This window comes from Nicotiana attenuata, unplaced genomic scaffold, assembly GCF_001879085.1.
Source record: "Nicotiana attenuata strain UT unplaced genomic scaffold, NIATTr2, whole genome shotgun sequence".
Lineage (NCBI taxonomy): Eukaryota > Viridiplantae > Streptophyta > Magnoliopsida > Solanales > Solanaceae > Nicotiana > Nicotiana attenuata.
The window spans coordinates 344739-364168 of record NW_017670748.1 but is presented as its reverse complement, the minus strand read 5'-3'; the positions used below and the strand labels follow the sequence as shown (position 1 = coordinate 364168).

At 36.9% G+C, this 19430-nt stretch overlaps 1 protein-coding gene across 1 annotated transcript; it reads right to left on the bottom strand.

Annotated features, from left to right (window-relative positions):
• Positions 1–2302: 2302 nt before the first annotated feature.
• Positions 2303–5207, bottom strand: LOC109242963 (protein IQ-DOMAIN 31-like). The gene is made up of 3 exons (XM_019409856.1): positions 4714–5207; positions 3760–3969; positions 2303–3220 (listed from the first exon to the last, which is right to left on the bottom strand). Exons 1-3 carry the CDS (start codon positions 5164–5166, stop codon positions 2579–2581), a joined length of 1305 nt encoding a protein of 434 aa, XP_019265401.1. The 5' UTR covers positions 5167–5207; the 3' UTR covers positions 2303–2578.
• Between the last annotated feature and the right edge of the window lie 14223 nt (positions 5208–19430).

Below are 19430 nucleotides of genomic sequence, written 5' to 3'. Positions count from 1 at the left end.
TCTTTTTTTTGGATTTTGAAATTGTGTTATATTCATGGTTCCAATTTACTTGTTTAGTAGTGTTGGCTCACATTGCATGTTGTTCGTTGTTTAGTTAGAATTAATAGATTATTTTGTCAAATATTTGAATAATGTTATGACATTATATTTATAAATATTAATTTATTTTATCAAACATGAATTCCATGATGTTCTTACAAAACGTATGTTTTTAGTTTTTGTAAGTATCCAAACTAAATATTATTAATTTGTAAAATATATATAAATTATTTTTCAAATATTAGTTATAAATATATGACTACTAATTAATATATATTTACGAAAAATATATATCTTAAATACCAAATATAATATCATTTATACTTATAAAAATTTATAGGCATATATTTATTATATTAACTTTTAAGTTTTGATAATCACTTCATTTAAAATTTAATCTAACAGTGTAATTACACTTGTGCAACCAAACAGTAAACTTGTGATTACATTGTAATTACACTATGACAAACAAACATGTCGTCGTAATTACACAACTGTGTAATTACTAGGCTGTGTAATTACTACCTTGTAATTACACCAATTCCAATTACCTGTTGGCTTTCCAAACAGACCCTTAGTAATTCGGAAATTATTATTTTACCCTCAATGTGAGATAGAATAATACCATAATTGTGGTATAACAATCGGAATTACTAATTCCGAATTAAAAAATTTAACTAAACGTGGAATAAACTAATCTTCTAATTGATATCTTGGACTGCAAGGGACAGAAAAATTGATATTTAGAAATCTTGTTGACAGAGGCGAAGCGAAGATTTGAAGTTTATGATTTCGGAGTTTTAGTCCTTTTAAGTTACTGGATTCTAAATTAATAATTTATATATATTAGGCACTCACCTGGAGAACAAGGGAATACAGTTCAAGTTTTGATGGATTCTTTAGGACAAATATATAGATTAGATCAAAATGACTGAGTTCGGCCAAATTCATACTCGATGGGTTAGCTCCGCCCCTGCTTGTTGAGCATCCAGTAGTTAAAAGGAAAGTTGTGAAAATTGAAGCGTCTCTTTTCTTTTTTTGGTTGGAAAATTGAAGCGTCTCTTTTCTTTTTTTGGTTGGAAAATTGAAGCGTCAACGAAATTGAACATGGCGTATGTGTACGAAATTGATGCTTTGACCAAAACAAAAAAGAAATAGAAGGATTTAAATTAACAATATCAAAAAAATAAAATATATCCTACTATAACTAAACCGAACAGGGGAGGAATTTAAGCAGAACCTAATAATTTTGGCCTAAATTATGTATCGTGTTAAATTTTTTACTTAATATAAATAAATAATTTATTTAAAAATCATTACAATGTATTTTTTAAAATTCTGAAACCATAAACTTAAAATTCAAATTTCGCCTCCCACTGAAAATACTACTTTTGTTTAGTTTCTCACCAGTCACAAGTGACACCAGAAGATGACAAATAAATTCAAACAAATATGTTTGCCATATGATGTTGAAAGTTATCTTATTCTCAGCCAAAAATAACAAACTTCTATCCAATCATTTACATTTTGAATTTTGAAACCAACTACCATGAATTTTGGTGTAGTGACAAACAAACTCTGTCCTATTTTTTTCAAAAAAATATGAAACTGACTTTACCCATAATTTGAGGAATTATTTATGCATTTTATTAACAAACACTTGATTCTTTCACGTAAAGGACAAGAAGTGGCATTGGCATTTGTGAACTCAAATGTTTACATTGACTTCATTTAGAAACAGAAATTGCCTAATGATTCAAATGAATAAACAAAGCATTTTACTTTTGAATATTTTTTTTTTTAATTATAGCTTCTAGTCAACTTACACTTGTTTATTTTAGATTTTTTTATATATTCACATCTCTTACTCTTACGTATAAAAATAAAAATCTTCATAAAGAACTGACGTAAAAAAAATCTGTAACGCGCCACAAAACTAACCCCTCCTATCACAGGATAAACTGTTATAAAAAAAAAATATTACATTGTCAATTTATATAACTTAAATTCACGTGCATATGAGCAGGAGCGGATTCAAAATTCATTAAATTATAACAAAATAGTATATATAAGCCCATAACTTTAAAAATATAATGAGTTCAATGCTAAAAATCTTAAAAGTTGAACTCATATAATTGAAATCCCTGAATCCGCCTTTTTATATGAAAACTTTTTTTAATATGTTTATACGAGGACTTCATATATCAAGTTTTGTTCAAGTATTCTTCAATACGACATTAGAGTGGCTTGGGCAGTCAAAAGCTAGTAACAATAGCTAATATTAATCAAAGGAAATGATTGTTCACATGATTAGACGTTAAATAAAACATGCTTTAGATTAATAATTACAATTACTAATACTAAAAATCAACCTCGAAAACTTGTTCAATGCAATCTTAACATCACATCATGCCTATAACTTTATATACATTCCCTTTGTTCTATCTCTATCAACTAGTATTCTCTTTCTAGGTTAACCACAATATAGCCTTTTAAAAAGTGCTATATTTGGAATAATATTTTTGTCTTGAAACTTTCATCATTTTGAATAGTCTCTTTCACCTTCTTGCAATCTTGTGAACTCTGTTGAATTTCCAAGTTTACCCATAATAGTATTCTTGAAATTGATTTTGTCTTGAGCTTGTGAACATGACCTTTGCATTTTTACACCACTTAAAGAAGCCCTTGATTCCATCATTTCATTTAATGACACTTTTTTCATCTTAGGACAAATTACATTCTCTGGCCTTTGTTTTGGAGCACTTTGGGACCTTAATTTAGCCTTAAATGATTGTGTTTTAGCCATATAATTAGGATAATAATAATTATTATTGTTGTCATAATAATTATTATTATTCCTAAAATAATAGCTTTCCACACAAACACTTTTGGCTGGTGTAATTGGTGTGTTTGAACCACAAGAATTTGCAAACCTTGGTGTACTTTGGGCTGTTATGGCTAAATCTGCAAATTCTGGCATTGGTTTGAAAGAATCATCACAAGAATCAGAAGAAACCCAAGTGTTCGTTCTTCTTGATCTTGACTTTGGTCTTCCAGTGTCCATTTCCACAATTTTTGCACTTTCTTCACTTGCATTTATGTTATTAGCCTCAAATGATGCAGATAGCCTTCTGCTATGACTTTTCATTGTATGGCCACTTCTTGATTCCTCAAAACGTTCCTACAAATTAAGTCGGAAGTTAGAGGCAGATCTAGGACGTGTTCTGCACATTCAACAAAATATAAAAAGGACAGTTTGGTGCACAGAGTTAAGCATCACGTATTCACGTAGCGATCGGGGAAGGGCCGCACCCCAAGGGATGTGATGTAAGCAGTCTATTCCGATGCAAGCATTGCTGGCTGATTTCACGTTTAACAATATATAAATATATAAAAAAGAATTTACCGTAAAGTATACAAACATATAATAAGATTTTATAATCATTCAGAACTCACTAATTCTAGATTCTAGATTCTGAATTCGCCGTATTTTCACAACATTAAAGGGCAACCCAGGTGTACTAAGCTCCCGCTATGCACGGGGTCCGGGGAAAGGCCAGACCACAAGGGTCTATTGAACGCAACCTTACCCTGCATTTCTGCAAGAGGTTGTTTCCACGGCTCGAACCCGTAACCTCCTGGTCACATGACAACAACTTTACCAGTTTACCCGTATTTTAACAACATTAAAATTTTAAAAAGTTAAATTAAGGGACTTACAATTGATTTTCTGGCTTGAAATTGGGGATGAGAACTTTGATTATTTATGAAGAAACCTCCTCGAGATTTTTGGGCACGAACACTAGCTTGTGCTCTCATTAAAGCTTGCATACTATGAAGTGTAGCAGTGGCTTGCTTTCTTACCAAATAACCCCTAACCAATGCTTGTAGTTTCACTAATCCTTTTAATGCCCTCAATGCCTTTCTTGCCTGTTTCACATTTAAACAACAAAAATTCATTAAAAAAAATTATTAGAAAATCGGACAGACATAATATAATTAAGTAATAAAAATATTATGTCTCTAACGATTAAAACTTTTAAATAAGATGGTCATAACACTACTAAAAAAACTGAAATTAGGTATCAAGTTCGTCGCCAATGATATATCGCTAAATTGCTCGTAGCTAATAAAATTTTTTGATAATCTGTCATTAATCCATTGCTAAGGAGGATTAGCGCTAGATTTTGTTGTTTAGCTACTAAATTTATCTGTCGCTAATTTCTGTTTTTAATAGTGTAAAATTCAATATGATATTACAACAGATAAAGACTCTAAATACCCAAAAAGTAAAAAATATTTTTAGGTATTTGACCAATAAAAAGAATTAAGACGGATAAATCCACTATAAGAGGTCGTTTTGAAAACGGGATAAGGATATTAATTTTTAGCATAAAATTTAAAAGTATATTTATTTCATATTTAGTTGTAGACATTAGCTAATATCGCGATAAATTTTATATGAAAATCTTGATAATAGCTATGCTATATAAAATATGAAATTCTAATCTCCGAATTATAATTTCAGGATTATAATAGTTCGCAAACCAAACGACCCCTAAGTACTTTAATTAAAAATACAAAGGCTACCATATTAATGAGTTACATTAAATAAAGAGGTAGTACTATAGTATGAACATATGATTAAGCAATTATTATGAGATTTGTAGGTACCAAGAATCCACGGAAGACGGTTTGAATCTTTGTAGCAGCCCACTTTTCACGGCCAAACACGGCAGTGCTTCTACCTTGACTAGTTAATCTAACCACTGCCACCGCCGCTTGTGCGGCAGCGACAGCAGCATCAGCTGCAGCAGCGGTGGCTGCTGCCACTGCAATTGCATGTTTGCTTTGTTCCTTATCAGAATCTTGACCATAAAAAGAACTTAACCACGCAGCTTCAGCAGGTGTAATATTTGGTGGTATAGTGGTGGGGTTGTGACACAATCTGCCGGCAGCGGCGGAGACGGCGGTGGAAGTGGCGGTGACGGTGGCGGTGGTGGTGTCTCTTCCTGAATGGCCAAAGCATGTAGTACTAATTCTTTCCTTTTCTTCAGTTTCTTTGTGGTTATTCTCTAATTTTCTTATCCCAAACAACCCTTTCAACCACCTTACTGCTTTGCCCATTTTTTGAAGAGTTTGTGTTTTGTGGGTGGGGTGGGGGTGGAGAAGGGGGGTGGGGGTGAAGGAAGGAAGGAGGGAGAAGACAATGGAAATTAACTAAGGGAAAAAGATATAACGGAAAGGCTTTTAAAAGAGTGAAAATGAGAGGGAGAGAAAATCCAGGATTTTGCCATATGGTTGAAAAGTAGTCATATAAAGAACTGCAAAAAGGAAGAAAAAAGGTAGTATGAAAATGAAGTTCAAACCTATTCACATATTTCCAAGTCTATAACCTAGTGTTTAGCCATAGATTACAAAATTTTATTTGTCCGACTTTGAGCGAATTTTGGTTTGAAAATGAAAAATTTGACATAAGTTTTTAATATATATATATATATATATTTTAAAATATGAAATGTGACTTATACCCATAAATTTTAAAAGCTATCAAAAATACCCAACAACTCCGAAAAAAATTCATACAAAACAAACGAAACAAATCTGAAGAAAATTCATATAAAACAAGCGAAACAAACTTGAAGAAATTTCTACAAACATTAGCAAATTTTAACAAATTACCTTCAAATTTTGTCTTTGCGGTGGATTGCCACATATTGACACAAGAACTTTGGCGAAGGTTTTTTTATATTTATAAGGAAGGGCAAAGTCGCGCGAGTTTAATGAGGGAAAAGTGGGTAAATATGGATTAGCTTGATCATAATAATGGAAAGTGGATTTTTTTTTTTTTAAAAGCACATAAGTTTGGGACATTTTTTGAATTTTTTTAAAACCAAACAGTAATATTTTGGGTCAAAAACAACTCTTGAGTTGGTTTTGAGATTTGAATTTTGGAATTCGAAAATTTACCAAAATATGGATAAAATATATAAACAAACATGTATTTTTCCAAAAATAAATTTGGAAAAAATTTGGCAAAATCTAGGGTCAAACTGGGCTTAAGTATTTAGTAATAGGGGTGTGCATTCGATTTATCGATTCGATTTTGACCCTTATCGATTATCGATTTGTACATATGCTTATCGTTATCGTTTCAATAAGGTTTCGATTTTTTCGGTTTCGATTTATCGATTTTGGGGGCTTATCGATTCGGTTATCGATTACACCAATAAGAAAATTTGCGGGATTCCACGGAAGTATATCGCTATAAATGCGCCTAACTAATATGGACAAAAAGAAGCTAAAATAAGAGGAACACCATTTATAATATAAAAATTGTGTCAACAAGCACATGCAACAAAACTAAAGTAAGGGATCAAATGTATGTCACCAACACTCCAACGGTATAAAAAAAACAAAACAAAACAAAACACATCATCACGGCTAATTCTGTTTTCCATTAATTTGAACTTCATTCACTTGATCCTTAAATATGATCATTCCTTAAATTTGGTAGAGGAAATAATAGGGTAAGGGACTTAGGGTAAAGGAAAGGGTATAGATTAGGGAAAATAATATTGTATAGCCGCTTTCAAAATAGTAGCGGAATATATATACATTATGTATGTTATATTAATCTACACAAATAGGTAATTACTCATTTAACAAGTGTCTACAGTCTAGGGGTGTGCATTCGATCTATCGATTTTGACCCTTATCGATAATTACTTATCGATTATCGATTTGTACATATGCTTATCGTTATCGTTTCAATAAGGTTTCGATTTTTTCGATTTCGATTTCGATAACAAATAATTGATTCGATTTATCGATAAACCGATTCGAATGCACACTCCTATTTAGTAATACACATTATATGTATCAATATACATGATAAAGTAATTAATATACATGTACTCTCTATGTTGTTCGGACTCTCCGAAGATGTCGCCGGGTGTGTGTAGGATCCTTCAAAATTAGTGCACTTTCGGATGATCCGACACAATTACGGTAGTATTTTACAGAGTCCAAACATAATGTACTTTTACTTCAATTTATTAGTTGACCACGAAAAATTAATGTAATTTTGTATAAAGGTCTGAAACTCTGAATAGATGTAGATCGATGTAATTTAACTTGTTATAACGGATTACTTAATTTTATGTTATCAATTAATGTTTTTAAGTAGGATTACGTGCAATAATTTTTAGTTGACCTAATTTTTTGAATATCTTTTTATAAAATACCACTTAAATGAAATGACAATGATAAGTAGGACTCCTTCTAAGGATGGAAAAGATTGTTTGAAATCCAAATTCAGCTACGTTTAGCGTTTATAGCCAAAGAAATAGGTACTTACCTTATCACTTAACGTTGATATTCAAATTCAAAGATTTGGGTAGAATCCATCAATATGCATATTTGAACATATATATATATATATGAAAATAAAATAAAAGCAGCTTAGTAGAATAGGTTGTGAGCTAAACCTAACGAATTTTAAAGAGAGCAAATGAGAAATTAATTGCCTCCCCCCAATAAAATGAAAAGAATCAATTCCCTCTTTAACTTGCATCTAGTTTTTTTATTTTTATTTTTTTTTTTTTTTTGAATTTTGTTTTTCAAGCCAACATGGCAAATGGCAATATATGTAGATTTATAATAGTTGTTAAGATCAGTGTTTTAAAAAACTTTCTTGGGACTTGTGTCGGGGCTCGCCCCGGGGTGGGGCTATCAAAATGCCCCAAGGCTCACGTGCAGGATTTAGTTCAGTGACAGTACGCCTCAAGTGCCCGATTATGCGTCCCAAATACGGGTAACGCGCACTGCTCGTGGCTCGCCTAATAATTTCTAACGCAAATCATGCATTAAATTTTCTAATTAGTACCGTTGACTCTCAAAATTCTTTAATAAATGAATGATTAAGTTTATATTTATAAAAAAAATACTAGATATTTTATTAAATTTTTTTAATTTTTCTTAAAGTTTTCATGTACTTTATATATTTTTTGTGATTATTATGCTATTTTATTAATTAAAAAAATTTAAAGATTCATGGGACTTGCGTCTCGCCCCACGTTAAATAAAATGTCTCCTCTCACACACCCGCCTTTTAAAACACCAGTTAAGATTCACCACCACCACCAATAACAACAATAAACCAGTAAAATCCCAAAAGTGGGACTTAAGGTTCACCAAATAATTAAAATAAAATCAGCTCAGTAGAATAGGCTGTTAGCTAAACCTAATTAAACAATTTTAAAGGAAGCAAATGAGAAATTGCCAGTGCCTAAAATAACGAAAATAATTCAAAAAACCAAAGGAAAAAGAGGGAAAAAAGAGTGAATTATTGTTAGATAAACAGTCAAAGCTCGAGGAAATGCGCTCCCACTTAGACTTTCATTAGGATTCAATAAAGGGAATCAGATTCTATATAGAAAACTGAAACGCTTGTAACTTTCAACTTTCTCCAATCAGAAACTCAAGAAAGAAAAAAGAATAACAACTAAAGATGAAAAAGAGAAGGAAATTACTTTATGGAGCACAGTGTCTTAATTAAACAAATAATTGTAGGGTGGGGTAGAGTGAGTGGGGGTGTGTGGGTGAGTACTCGCACAGGGGTATAGCCGTATAAATACGCACATACGGAGTTAGAATTTGAAGCTTATTAGTTTGAAATTTTAGCTATCTTTTTAAGTTGTTGGTTCTAAAATAATGAATTTTTTAAGACCAATACAAGGTTTGAACCAAAGTTAATGTTCCCGTAACTTAAAGGTTAGCTCCGCCCTGCATAGGATTATGGAGTATAGTGTATAAATAATTATATACTACTATAATTTTTAATAACAGTAGTATTTGAGTCAACTTGTGCCCCGATGGACAAAGTATTACGTATTCATATAGGATCCGGAGAAGGATCGTACCTTTAGGAGTGTGATGTAGATAGCTTACCCTAACGCAAGCATTAGTGACACCTTTCACGGCTCAAATCCACAACTTATAAATCATACAAAAATAATTTTACCGCTATTTCAAAGTTCCCCTTCCTGTCTTGATTAATTCCACAAGATACGCATTATCTATGGATAATGTATGAATGATAGTAACCTTAGGCTTATAAGAAGTATTTACATACTCAAAAGTCATTAAGAAAGATACTTTTGTTTGTGTGAAGAGCATTCATCAGAGGCTTTCTGACACTCTCGTGAATGCTTGGACAAATTTAGAGGTACATATTCCCTACATAAAGACATCCTCTCTTCACTTTGCAACAGATTTCGTATTCTTAATTTGTACTTCTCGTTACACTTAGGTATGGATATATGGCAACGGCTGCAAAGAGATTTACAATTTTTACAACAACATAACACCAAACCTAGTGAAATTCCGCCAGTGTAATTTAAGAAGAGTAGTGTATTCGCAAATCTTATCCCTACCTTGTAAGAGGAAAGTGTTGGGCACATGCCCATGTTGTCCAGCCAAAGGCTCAATGGCCTAATCCTATTCTCTTTTGGTTTCCATTCCTATTTGGAATTGGATTCGGTTTATTCCTATTTTGAGTGGGTTTTGGCTTTAAGAGAAAGCACCACTCATGATCTATAAATAGGACAACCTTGGAGAATTATTCTATGCTCATTGATACAAGTCTTTGAAAGACTTAAGCACATAAGAGTGGTTTTTGAGAGAGCTTTCATCAAGAGAGAAGAGAGAAGAAAAGTATTTGTTTTGCTGCAGATTTTTATTCCGACCAGCCAACTTCAAATTACGTTTTTCGATTCGTTAACCGTTGGATCGGGCTGAAATTTTGACTGAGTGTTCATAATATCTTGGTCTTAGATTTGAACGGTGAAGATCGGATTTGGAGGCCCGTAGCATCTGATTTCGAGCCTCGAACAGCAGCTTCGTTTTTGTGAATTGTACTCTTTCTTCAATTGATTAGTTGTTGCTCTTGTTGCTATTATTGCTCCGTGTTTGGCCCTTGTTGTGTAGCCAATTTGGAGAAATTTTGTAACCCTCTTATTGTTATAGTGGAGCTTTTTGGATCTTTGTGATCCCGTGGTTTTTACCTTCGATTTGAAGGGTTTTCCACGTTAAAATTTGGTGTTCTTTATCTTCTTTATTTTCGGGTTTGCCTCTTCCTCGACATAACAGTGGTATCAGAGCCTTGGTTATTTATCCGGATTGTTACGGAATAGAGGCGAATATGAGCAAGATGGTATGTTTAAATGGGAGAAATGATAATGTTTGGAGAAGCAAGATAAAAGACTTGTTGTTCGTGAAGAAGATGCATCTACCCGTTTTTTCAACTCATAAACCCGAGAGTATATCCGATGAAGATTGGAATTTCGAGCACCAACAAGTATGTGCATATATACGGCAATGGGTTAAAGATAATGTTCGCAACCATATTGTGAACGAGATACATGCGAGATCATTGTGGGAAAAGCTAGATACTCTTTATGCTTCAAAAACCGGGAACAACAAATTGTTTTTCCTAAAGCAATTGATGACCTTTAAATACAAGGAAGGCAGCCCTATCCTTGATCACATAAATGATTTTCAGGGCGTCCTTGATCAGCTATCTGGAATGGGGGTTAATTTTGATGATGAGATACAAGGATTTTGGCTTCTTAATACTCTGCCAGACTCTTGGAAAACTCTTCGTATTTCTTTGACAAATTCAGCTCCTGGAGGTAAGGTAACCATGGAATATACTAAGAGTGGTGTGTTGAACGAGGAAGTAAGGAGAAAATCTCAGGGTTCGTCCTCACAAGCAGATATCTTGGTTACAGAAGACCGGGGGAGAGATAGAACAAGAGGCTCAAGGAATAGAGGTAAAAGTAGAAGTAAGTCAAGGTCCAAATACTATAACATTACATGCAACCACTGTGGCAAGAAAGGACATATCAAAAGGTTTTGCCGCAAGTTGAATCAAGACACTAGAGAAGGAAAGAAAGTTGAAAATAACGAGAACAATGTTGCTGCTATTGTTCGAGATGACCTTCGTTTTGCTTATGATAAAAACGTCATCAATTTGGTATCCCATGATACTAGCTGGATAGTAGATTCTGGAGCTACCTCACATGTCACACCAAGAAAAGATTTTTTCTCATCTTATACTGCTGTTGATTCTGGAGTGTTAAAGATAGGCAATGCCAGTGAAGTTAAGGTGTTTGGTGTTGGCACAGTTTGTTTGAAAACTAATAATGGTTCAACGTTAGTTCTTCAAGATGTCAAGCATGCTCCAGACTTTCCTTTCAATTTGATCTCCGCAGGAAGATTAGACGATGAAGGTTACCATAATGCCCTCTTTAATGGCCAATGAAAGCTCACTAAGGGCTCGTTAGTAGTGGCTCGCGGAGTCAAGTCTGGTTATTTATATGTGACACAGGGCTCTATTCTTAATGACTCAATAAATATGGTGGAAGGTGATACTTTATCAGAATTGTGGCACAGAAGATTGAGTCATATGAGCGATAGGGGGATTACGTGTTTGGCTAAGAAAAGTTTGCTTTCTAGATTAAAACAAGCAAAGCTGAAAAGGTATATCCATTGTTTAGCTGACAAACAGAAAAGGGTTTCCTTTCATAGTCATCCTCCCTCAAGAAAGCCCGATTTATTGGAGCTAGTACACTCTGATTTGTGTGGTCCTTTTAAAGTAAAGTCAAAAGGTGGTGCACTTTTCTTTGTGACCTTCATTGATGATCATTCTCGTAAGCTCTGGGTGTATCCTTTGAAATCTAAAGATCAAGCACTTGGCGTATTTAAGGAATTTCTGTGACGACCCGACCCGTCGTCACGTGAGTTACCGCCCCGTTTTCCTCATTTTCTGCTTCTTTATGCTTCATCATAAGAGGCGTGGTGTGAACGAGTTGTTTTGGATTGGCTTCAGAAGGAAATGAGACACTTAGTCTCTTTAAGGAAGGTTTGGTTTGGAAAAAGTCAATCGGATGTTGACTTATGAGTTAGAGGGCTCGGATGTGATTTCCGGTGATTCGGTTAGCTTCGGGGTATGATTTGTGACTTAGGAGCGTGATCGGAAGTAATTTTGGAGGTCCGGTGTAGAATTAGGCTTGAATTGGCGAAGTTAGTATTTTGGTGAATTCCGGTTGGTAGGTAAGATTTTGATCCGAGGGTCGAATGGGATTCCGAGAGTTGTTGTAGCTTCGTTAGGTGATTTGGGATGTGTGCACAAAATTTCAGGTCATTCGGAGGTGTTTTGGTCGGGTTTTTTATCGAATGTGTATTTCAGAAGTTTTAGAAGAACTTAGGCTTGAATCCGATGTAATTTGATAGTTTTGGTGTTGTTTGTGGTGTTTTGATGATTGGAGCAAGTTTGAATGGTGTTTTAGGATGGATTGGCACTTTTGGTTGAGGTCTCGGGGGCCTCGGGGTGATTCCGGGTGGCCATCGGGATGAATTTGGACTTGTAGCACTGCTGATAGTTGCTGGTATCTGGTATTTTCGCATTTGCGGAAAAAGGGGCCGCAGATGCAGTTCCGCAGATGCTAAGATGGAAGCGCAGGTGCAGATTTTGGGCCATTGGTGGACTTCCGCAGAAGCGGATGGTGGTCCATGTATGTGGCATCCGCAGAAGCGGATATAGACCGCAGAAGCGGAAACCGCAAATGCGGTAATTGGATCGCAGAAGCGAAAATAAGGTCTGGGCAGAAGGGTTTAAAAATTAATATTTCATCCGCGAGCTAAGGTATTTTTCCACCATTTTTGAGCAACCTTGAGAGCTTTTGGACGAGAATTGAAGGGGATCTCAACTGGGATTTATTGGAGGTGAGTTCTATGGCCTAAATACATGATTTAGTGGAAGAATAAACCTAGAAATTTATGGAAATTCATCAAAAAGGGAGAAAAGTTAGGGCTTGGTTTTTGGTATTTTAAAGTGGGTTTTGATGGGTCATTTGAACTCGGATTTGGGAGTTCTTGGTATGTATAGACTCGTGGCGAGATAAGGAATACGATGATGTTAAATTTTCTGATTTTGGAGAAGTGGGCCCGGGGCTCGGGTTTTGCCAATTTCGTGATTTTCGATGTTTTTCGATTCTTTTCGATTGGGTTATGTTCCCTTAGCCTATTGTAACGTATTCGTTGTGGTTTTGATCAGATTCGACGTGCGAGGAGGTCGATTCGCGAGGCAAGGGCATAGCGAGCTAGGATTTTGGCCGGCTTGAGGTGAGTAATGATAGTAAATGATATCCTGAGGGTTTGGAACCCCGGATTTGCACAACGTAGTGCTGTATTGAGGTAAAACACGCGCTTAATGGCGAGCGCGGGGTTGTTTACTACTGGGAATTGTGACTTGGTCCGTCCCGATTAATATTTTTACCGCGTATTTGACTGAAATGTATTTGTTACCAACATGATTTGGGCCTATTGCCATATTTTGGGCTTCATGCCGACTACTTGAATCCTTCGTGGATTTTTATCACTGTTTCCTCACTATTTTGATATACTACTTGAACTCAGCCCTGTTGATTATACTGTATTACAAACTCAGCTGCTTTAATTGAACTTTGAGACTTAAATGATATTTCCACTATTTTTTGGGCTGAGCACTACTATTTTATTGATGCCTGAGGGGCTTATGATGTTTTTCTGGACTGAGTGAGGCCGAGGGCCATATGTGAGGAGGCTTTCAGGCCTCGAGTGCGATGTGAGGAGGCTTTCAGGCCTCGAGTGTGATGTGAGGAGGCTTTCAGGCCTCGAGTGTGATGTGAGGAGGCTTTCAGGCCTTATGTGTGATGTGAGAAGGCTTTCAGGCCTTATGTTGATATAGCGCTTGGGCCGTAAGGGGTCCCTCCGGAGTCTGCACACCCACAGTGAGCGCGGGTACCCATATGATCTGATACTGAGCCCGAGGGGCTGATATTATGCTGAGTGACTGATACTGAGCCCGAGGGGCTGATACTGTTCTGAGCGATTGATACTGGGCCCGAGGGGCAGATTTCTACTCATTATTTACTTGTTGTTTTATCTGATTTACCTGTTTGTTTAAAAGGAGATTTCATTTGTCTTTTATTGTTTTACTGCTTTAAATGATTTACTGCCTGATATAGAATTGCCTTGTGCACTTATGTGTTTTCATGCCTTCGGTTATTATTTATTATTATTACTCACTGGGTCGGAGTACTCACATTACTCCCTGCACCATGTGTGCAGATTCAGGCATAGCAGAGTCCGCTCCTGAGCACTGATATTCTTCACAGACCAGGCAGCGAGTTGGAGCTTCGAGGTAGCTGTTGACGTCCGCAACCCCTTGACTCCCCTATCTTATGTTATTTCAGTTCCTTCAGACTATTGTATCAGATATTCTATTTCTTAGGCTTATAGCAACTCTGTAGTAGCTCATGACTTGTGACACCCCGGTTTGGGCTGTGTCGGGATGGTTTCCTTTGTTATTATCGTTGTTCCGTATTATTGACTATATTAAGCATGTGTTAGAATTGTTATTAATTGCTTAAAAGAGGTGTTTGCGTTGTTCTGGCTGGCCTTGTCTTCACGAGAAGCGCCATCACGACCGGGTTTAGAAATTGGATCGTGACAATTTCAGGCCTTAGCTGAGAGAAAGACGGGGAAGAAATTAAAATGTATTCGCACTTACAATGGTGGTGAATATTGTGGTCCCTTTGATAACTATTGCAAGGAACAAGGAATTCGTCATCAGAAAACTCCGCCCAAGACGCCTCAATTGAACGGTTTGGCAGAGAGGATGCTTAGAACTCTAGTTGAGAGAGTTAGATGCTTACTTTCAGAGGCTAAACTTCCAAATACATTTTGGGCGGAAGCACTTAACACTGTTGCCTATGTTATCAATTTTTCTCCAACTGTTGCTTTGGATGGTGATGTCCCAGACAGAGTTTGGTTTGCCAAAGATGTTTCTTATGATCACCTGAGTTTTTGGGTGTAAAGGTTGTGTGCATATTCCTAAAGATGAGAGATCGAAACTGGATGTCAAAACTAAGCAGTGCATCTTTATCGGTTATGGTCAAGATGAGTTTGGGTATCGTTTTTATGATCCAGTTGACAATAAACTTATTAGAAGTCGTGATGCAATATTAGACCAAACTATAGAAGATATTGACAAAGCTAAGAAGATAGATTCTCAGAGTAATGATAGCTTAGTTGACATTGATCCAGTTTCAATTGCTAAGGCACCTATTGCACATGAAGGAACCCAAAACAATGATGGAGATAGTGATCAAGATCAAAATGATCATCATGGTATAGATGTTATGGATGCTCCAGTTGATGAAGTTGTTGTTGATCAGCAACCAATTCCTGCACAGGTAACTACTTCGAATGCTCCTGAAATCTCTCTTAGAAGATCTATAAGGGAGAAGCAAAAATCCATGCGCTATCCTCCTGATGAGTATGTACTTTTGACTGACATGGGAGAACCTGAGAATTATGATGAAGCCATGCAAGATAATCACAAAGATCATTGGATCGAAGCGATGGAAGATGAGATGAAGTCACTCCATGAGAATGACACATATGAGTTAGTGAAATTGCCGAAAGGTAAGAGAGCTTTATCTAACAAATGGATATTCAGAATAAAGCAAGATAACCATACCTCTACGCCTAGATACAAGGCGAGGTTAGTTGTTAAAGGTTTTGGCCAGAAGAAGGGAGTTGACTTTGATGAAATTTTCTCCCTTGTTGTGAAGATGTCTTCTATTCGTGTGGTTCTAGGCTTAGCCGCAAGTCTAGATTTAGAGGTTGAGCAGATGGATGTCAAGACTGCTTTTCTTCATGGTGATTTAGATGAGGAGATTTATATGGAGCAACCTGAGGGTTTTGTAACTAAGGAAAAAGAAAATTATGTCTGCAAATTGAAAAAGAGCCTGTATGGATTGAAACAAGCTCCAAGGCAATGGTATTTGAAGTTTGAATCTGTCATAGAAGAACAAGGGTACAAGAAAACTTCTTCAGACCACTGTGTATTCTTCCAAAAGTTCTCTGATGATGATTTTATTATTTTATTGTTTTATGTGGATGACATGCTTATTGTTGGCAAGAATAAATCCAGAATCGCGGTCCTTAAGAAGCAGTTGAGCAAATCGTTTGCGATGAAGGACTTGGGGCTAGCAAAGAAAATCTTGGGCATTCAAATCCACCGATATAGAGACAGAAAGGAGTTATTTCTGTCCCAAAAGCAATACATTGAGAAGGTAATCAAGAGGTTCAATATGACAGATGCAAAAGTGGTTAGTACACCTCTTGCTAAACACTTCAAATTGAGTATTAGTCAGAGTCCATCTACTGATGAAGAGAAAAAGGAGATGTCTCGTATTCCTTACTCTTCTGCCGTTGGTAGCTTGATGTATGCTATGGTTTGCACTAGACCAGATATTGCACATGTTGTTGGTACTGTTAGTAGATTCCTTTCTAATCCTGGAAAAGAACATTGGGATGCAGTAAAATGGATATTAAGGTATTTGAAAGGTACTGCAGATTTGAAGCTGTGCTTTGGCAATGGCAAGCCTGAACTTGTTTGTTACACAGACTCTGATTTAGGAGGCAATCTTGATAATTCAAGATCCACTTCCGGTTATTTGATCAATTTTGCAGGGGGAGCTGTTTCTTGGCAATCTAGACTACAGAAGTGCATAGCTCTATCCACCACAGAAGCCGAATATATTGTTGTCACAGAAGGTGCCAAAGAACTATTATGGATGAAGGACTTTATTAATGATCTTGGCTTTGAGAAGCCAAGGTACATCTTATTTTGTGATAATCAGAGTGCTATCTGTCTCACCAAGCACTCCACTTTTCATTCTAAGATCAAACATATAAATAGAAAGTATCATTGGATAAGAATGGCCGTGGAAGAGAAATTATTTGAGGTTGAGAAGATACACACTGATGAAAATCCTTCGGATATGCTGACAAAGGCGGTGGTTGCAGATAAACATGAATTTTGTAGAAAATTGGCAGGCATGAAGCCTGTCAATAGTTCCTCTATTTGAAGACACATTTGGCCCCTTGGCTGGAGGGGGAGTTTGTTGGGCACATGCCCATGTTGTCCAGCCAAAGGCCCAATGGCCTAATCCTATTCTCTTTTGGTTTCCATTCCTATTTGGAATTGGATTCGGTTTATTCCTATTTTGAGTGGGTTTTGGCTTTAAGAGAAAGCACCACTCATGATCTATAAATAGGACAACCTTGGAGAATTATTCTATGCTCATAGATACAAGTCTTTGAAAGACTTAAGCACATAAGAGTGGTTTTTGAGAGAGCTTTCATCAAGAGAGAAGAGAGAAGAAAAGTATTTGTTTTGCTGCAGATTTTTATTCCGACTAGCCAACTTCAAATCACGTTCTCGGATTCGTTATCCGTTGGATCGGGCTGAAATTTTGACTGATTGTTCATAACACCTTGATCTTGGATTTGAACGGTGGAGATCGGATTTAGAGGCTCGTAGCATTAGATTTCGAGCCCCGAACAGCAGCTTCGTTTTTGTGAATTATACTCTTTCTTCAATTGATTAGTTGTTGCTCTTGTTGCTATTGTTGCTCCGTGTTTGGCCCTTGTTGTGTAGCCAATTTGGAGAAATTTTGTAACCCTCTTATTGTTATAGTGGAGCTTTTTGGATCTTTGTGATCACGTGGTTTTTACCTTCGATTTGAAGGGTTTTTCACGTTAAAATTTAGTGTTCTTTATTTTCGGGTTTGCCTCTTCCTCGACATAACAAAAAGAAGTTGTTTCCAATATACCCTTAGAATTTGCAATTTTTACCAGAGTTACAACAACAACACATACCCAATATTGTCCCACACCGTGGGTCTGGGGAGGGTAGTGTGTACGCAGACCTTACCCCTACCTTGTGAGAATAGAGAGGTTATTTCCAATATACCCTCGGCTCAGGAAAGCACAAGCACCACATTAATAAAAATATATAGACAAGAAGGGACAGTACCAAAAAGACATATAAAAGCAGAATAAAAATAACAAGACAGTAAGGTGATCAATAATGAAAGAAAATAACAGTTAGGCATAAAAATCTTCTACCAATAGAAAGCGAGACTGCGTGCCAATATTACTGTTATGAACACTCTAGACTACCTACTCTACTACCCTAATCCTCGACCTTCATACCTTTCTATTAAGGGTCATGTCTTTGGTCAGCTGAAGTTGTACCATGCCTTGCCTAATCACCTCTCCTTACCTCTTTTTGGCCTACCTCTACCTCTCCGTAGGCCCTCCGTTGTCAACCTCTCACACCTCCTTACCGGGGCGTCTGTGCTTCTCCTCCTCACATAACCAAACCACCTAAGCCGCGCTTCCCGCATCTTGTCCTCAATAGGGGCCACACCCACCTTTTCGCGAATAACCTCATTTCTGATCTCATCTAACCTGGTGTTCCTGCACATCGATCTCAACATCCTCATCTATGCTACCTTCATCTTCTGGACATGAGCGATCTTGACTGGCCAGCACTCAGCCCCATACAACATCGTTGGTCAGACCACCACTCTCTAGAACTTACCCTTAAGTTTCGGTGGAACCTTCTTGTCACACAAAACACCGGAAGCGAATCTCCGTTTCATCCATCCCGTCCCAATATGATGTGTGATATCCTCATCAATCTCCTTTCCCCCTGAATAATAGACCCAGGGTACTTAAAACTCCCTTTCCTAGGGATGACCTACGAGTCCAGCCTCACCTCTCCTTCCCCTCCTTGAGTCTCGCTACTGAACTTGTACTCCAAGTATTCTGTCTTGGTCCTGATCAACTTGAAACCTTTAGATTCCAGGGTCTGCCTCCATGCCTCTAATTGCGTGTTCACACCGTCTCGCGTCTCGTCAATCAATACAATATCATCTGCAAATAGCATGCACCACTGCACATCCCCTTGGATGTGGCACGTCAGTACGTCCATCACCAGAGCAAACAAAAAAGGGCTGAGTGCCGACCCCTGATGCAACCCCATCATAACCGGAAAATGGTCCGAGTCCCCACCCACCATCCTCACTCGCGTCTCTACCCCATCATACATGTCCTTAATCAACCTACCGTGGGCAACAGGTACACCTCTAGCCTCCAAACATCTCCACAAAACCTCCCTCGGAACTTTATTGTACGCCTTTTCTAAGTCGATGAACACCATATGCAAGTCCTTCTTTCTCTCCCTATATTGCTCTATTAATCTCCTAACAAGGTGGATGGCTTCTGAAGTCGAACGCCCTGGCATAAATTCAAACTGGTTCTCGAAAATAGACACTCTCCTCACCCTTAGCTCTACCACTCTCTCCCAGACTTTCATAGTATGGCTAAGCAGCTTGATACCCCGATAGTTATTGCAATTTTGGATATCACCCTTGTTATTTTATACAGGAACCATCGTGCTCCACCTCCCCTCTTCGAGCATCTTC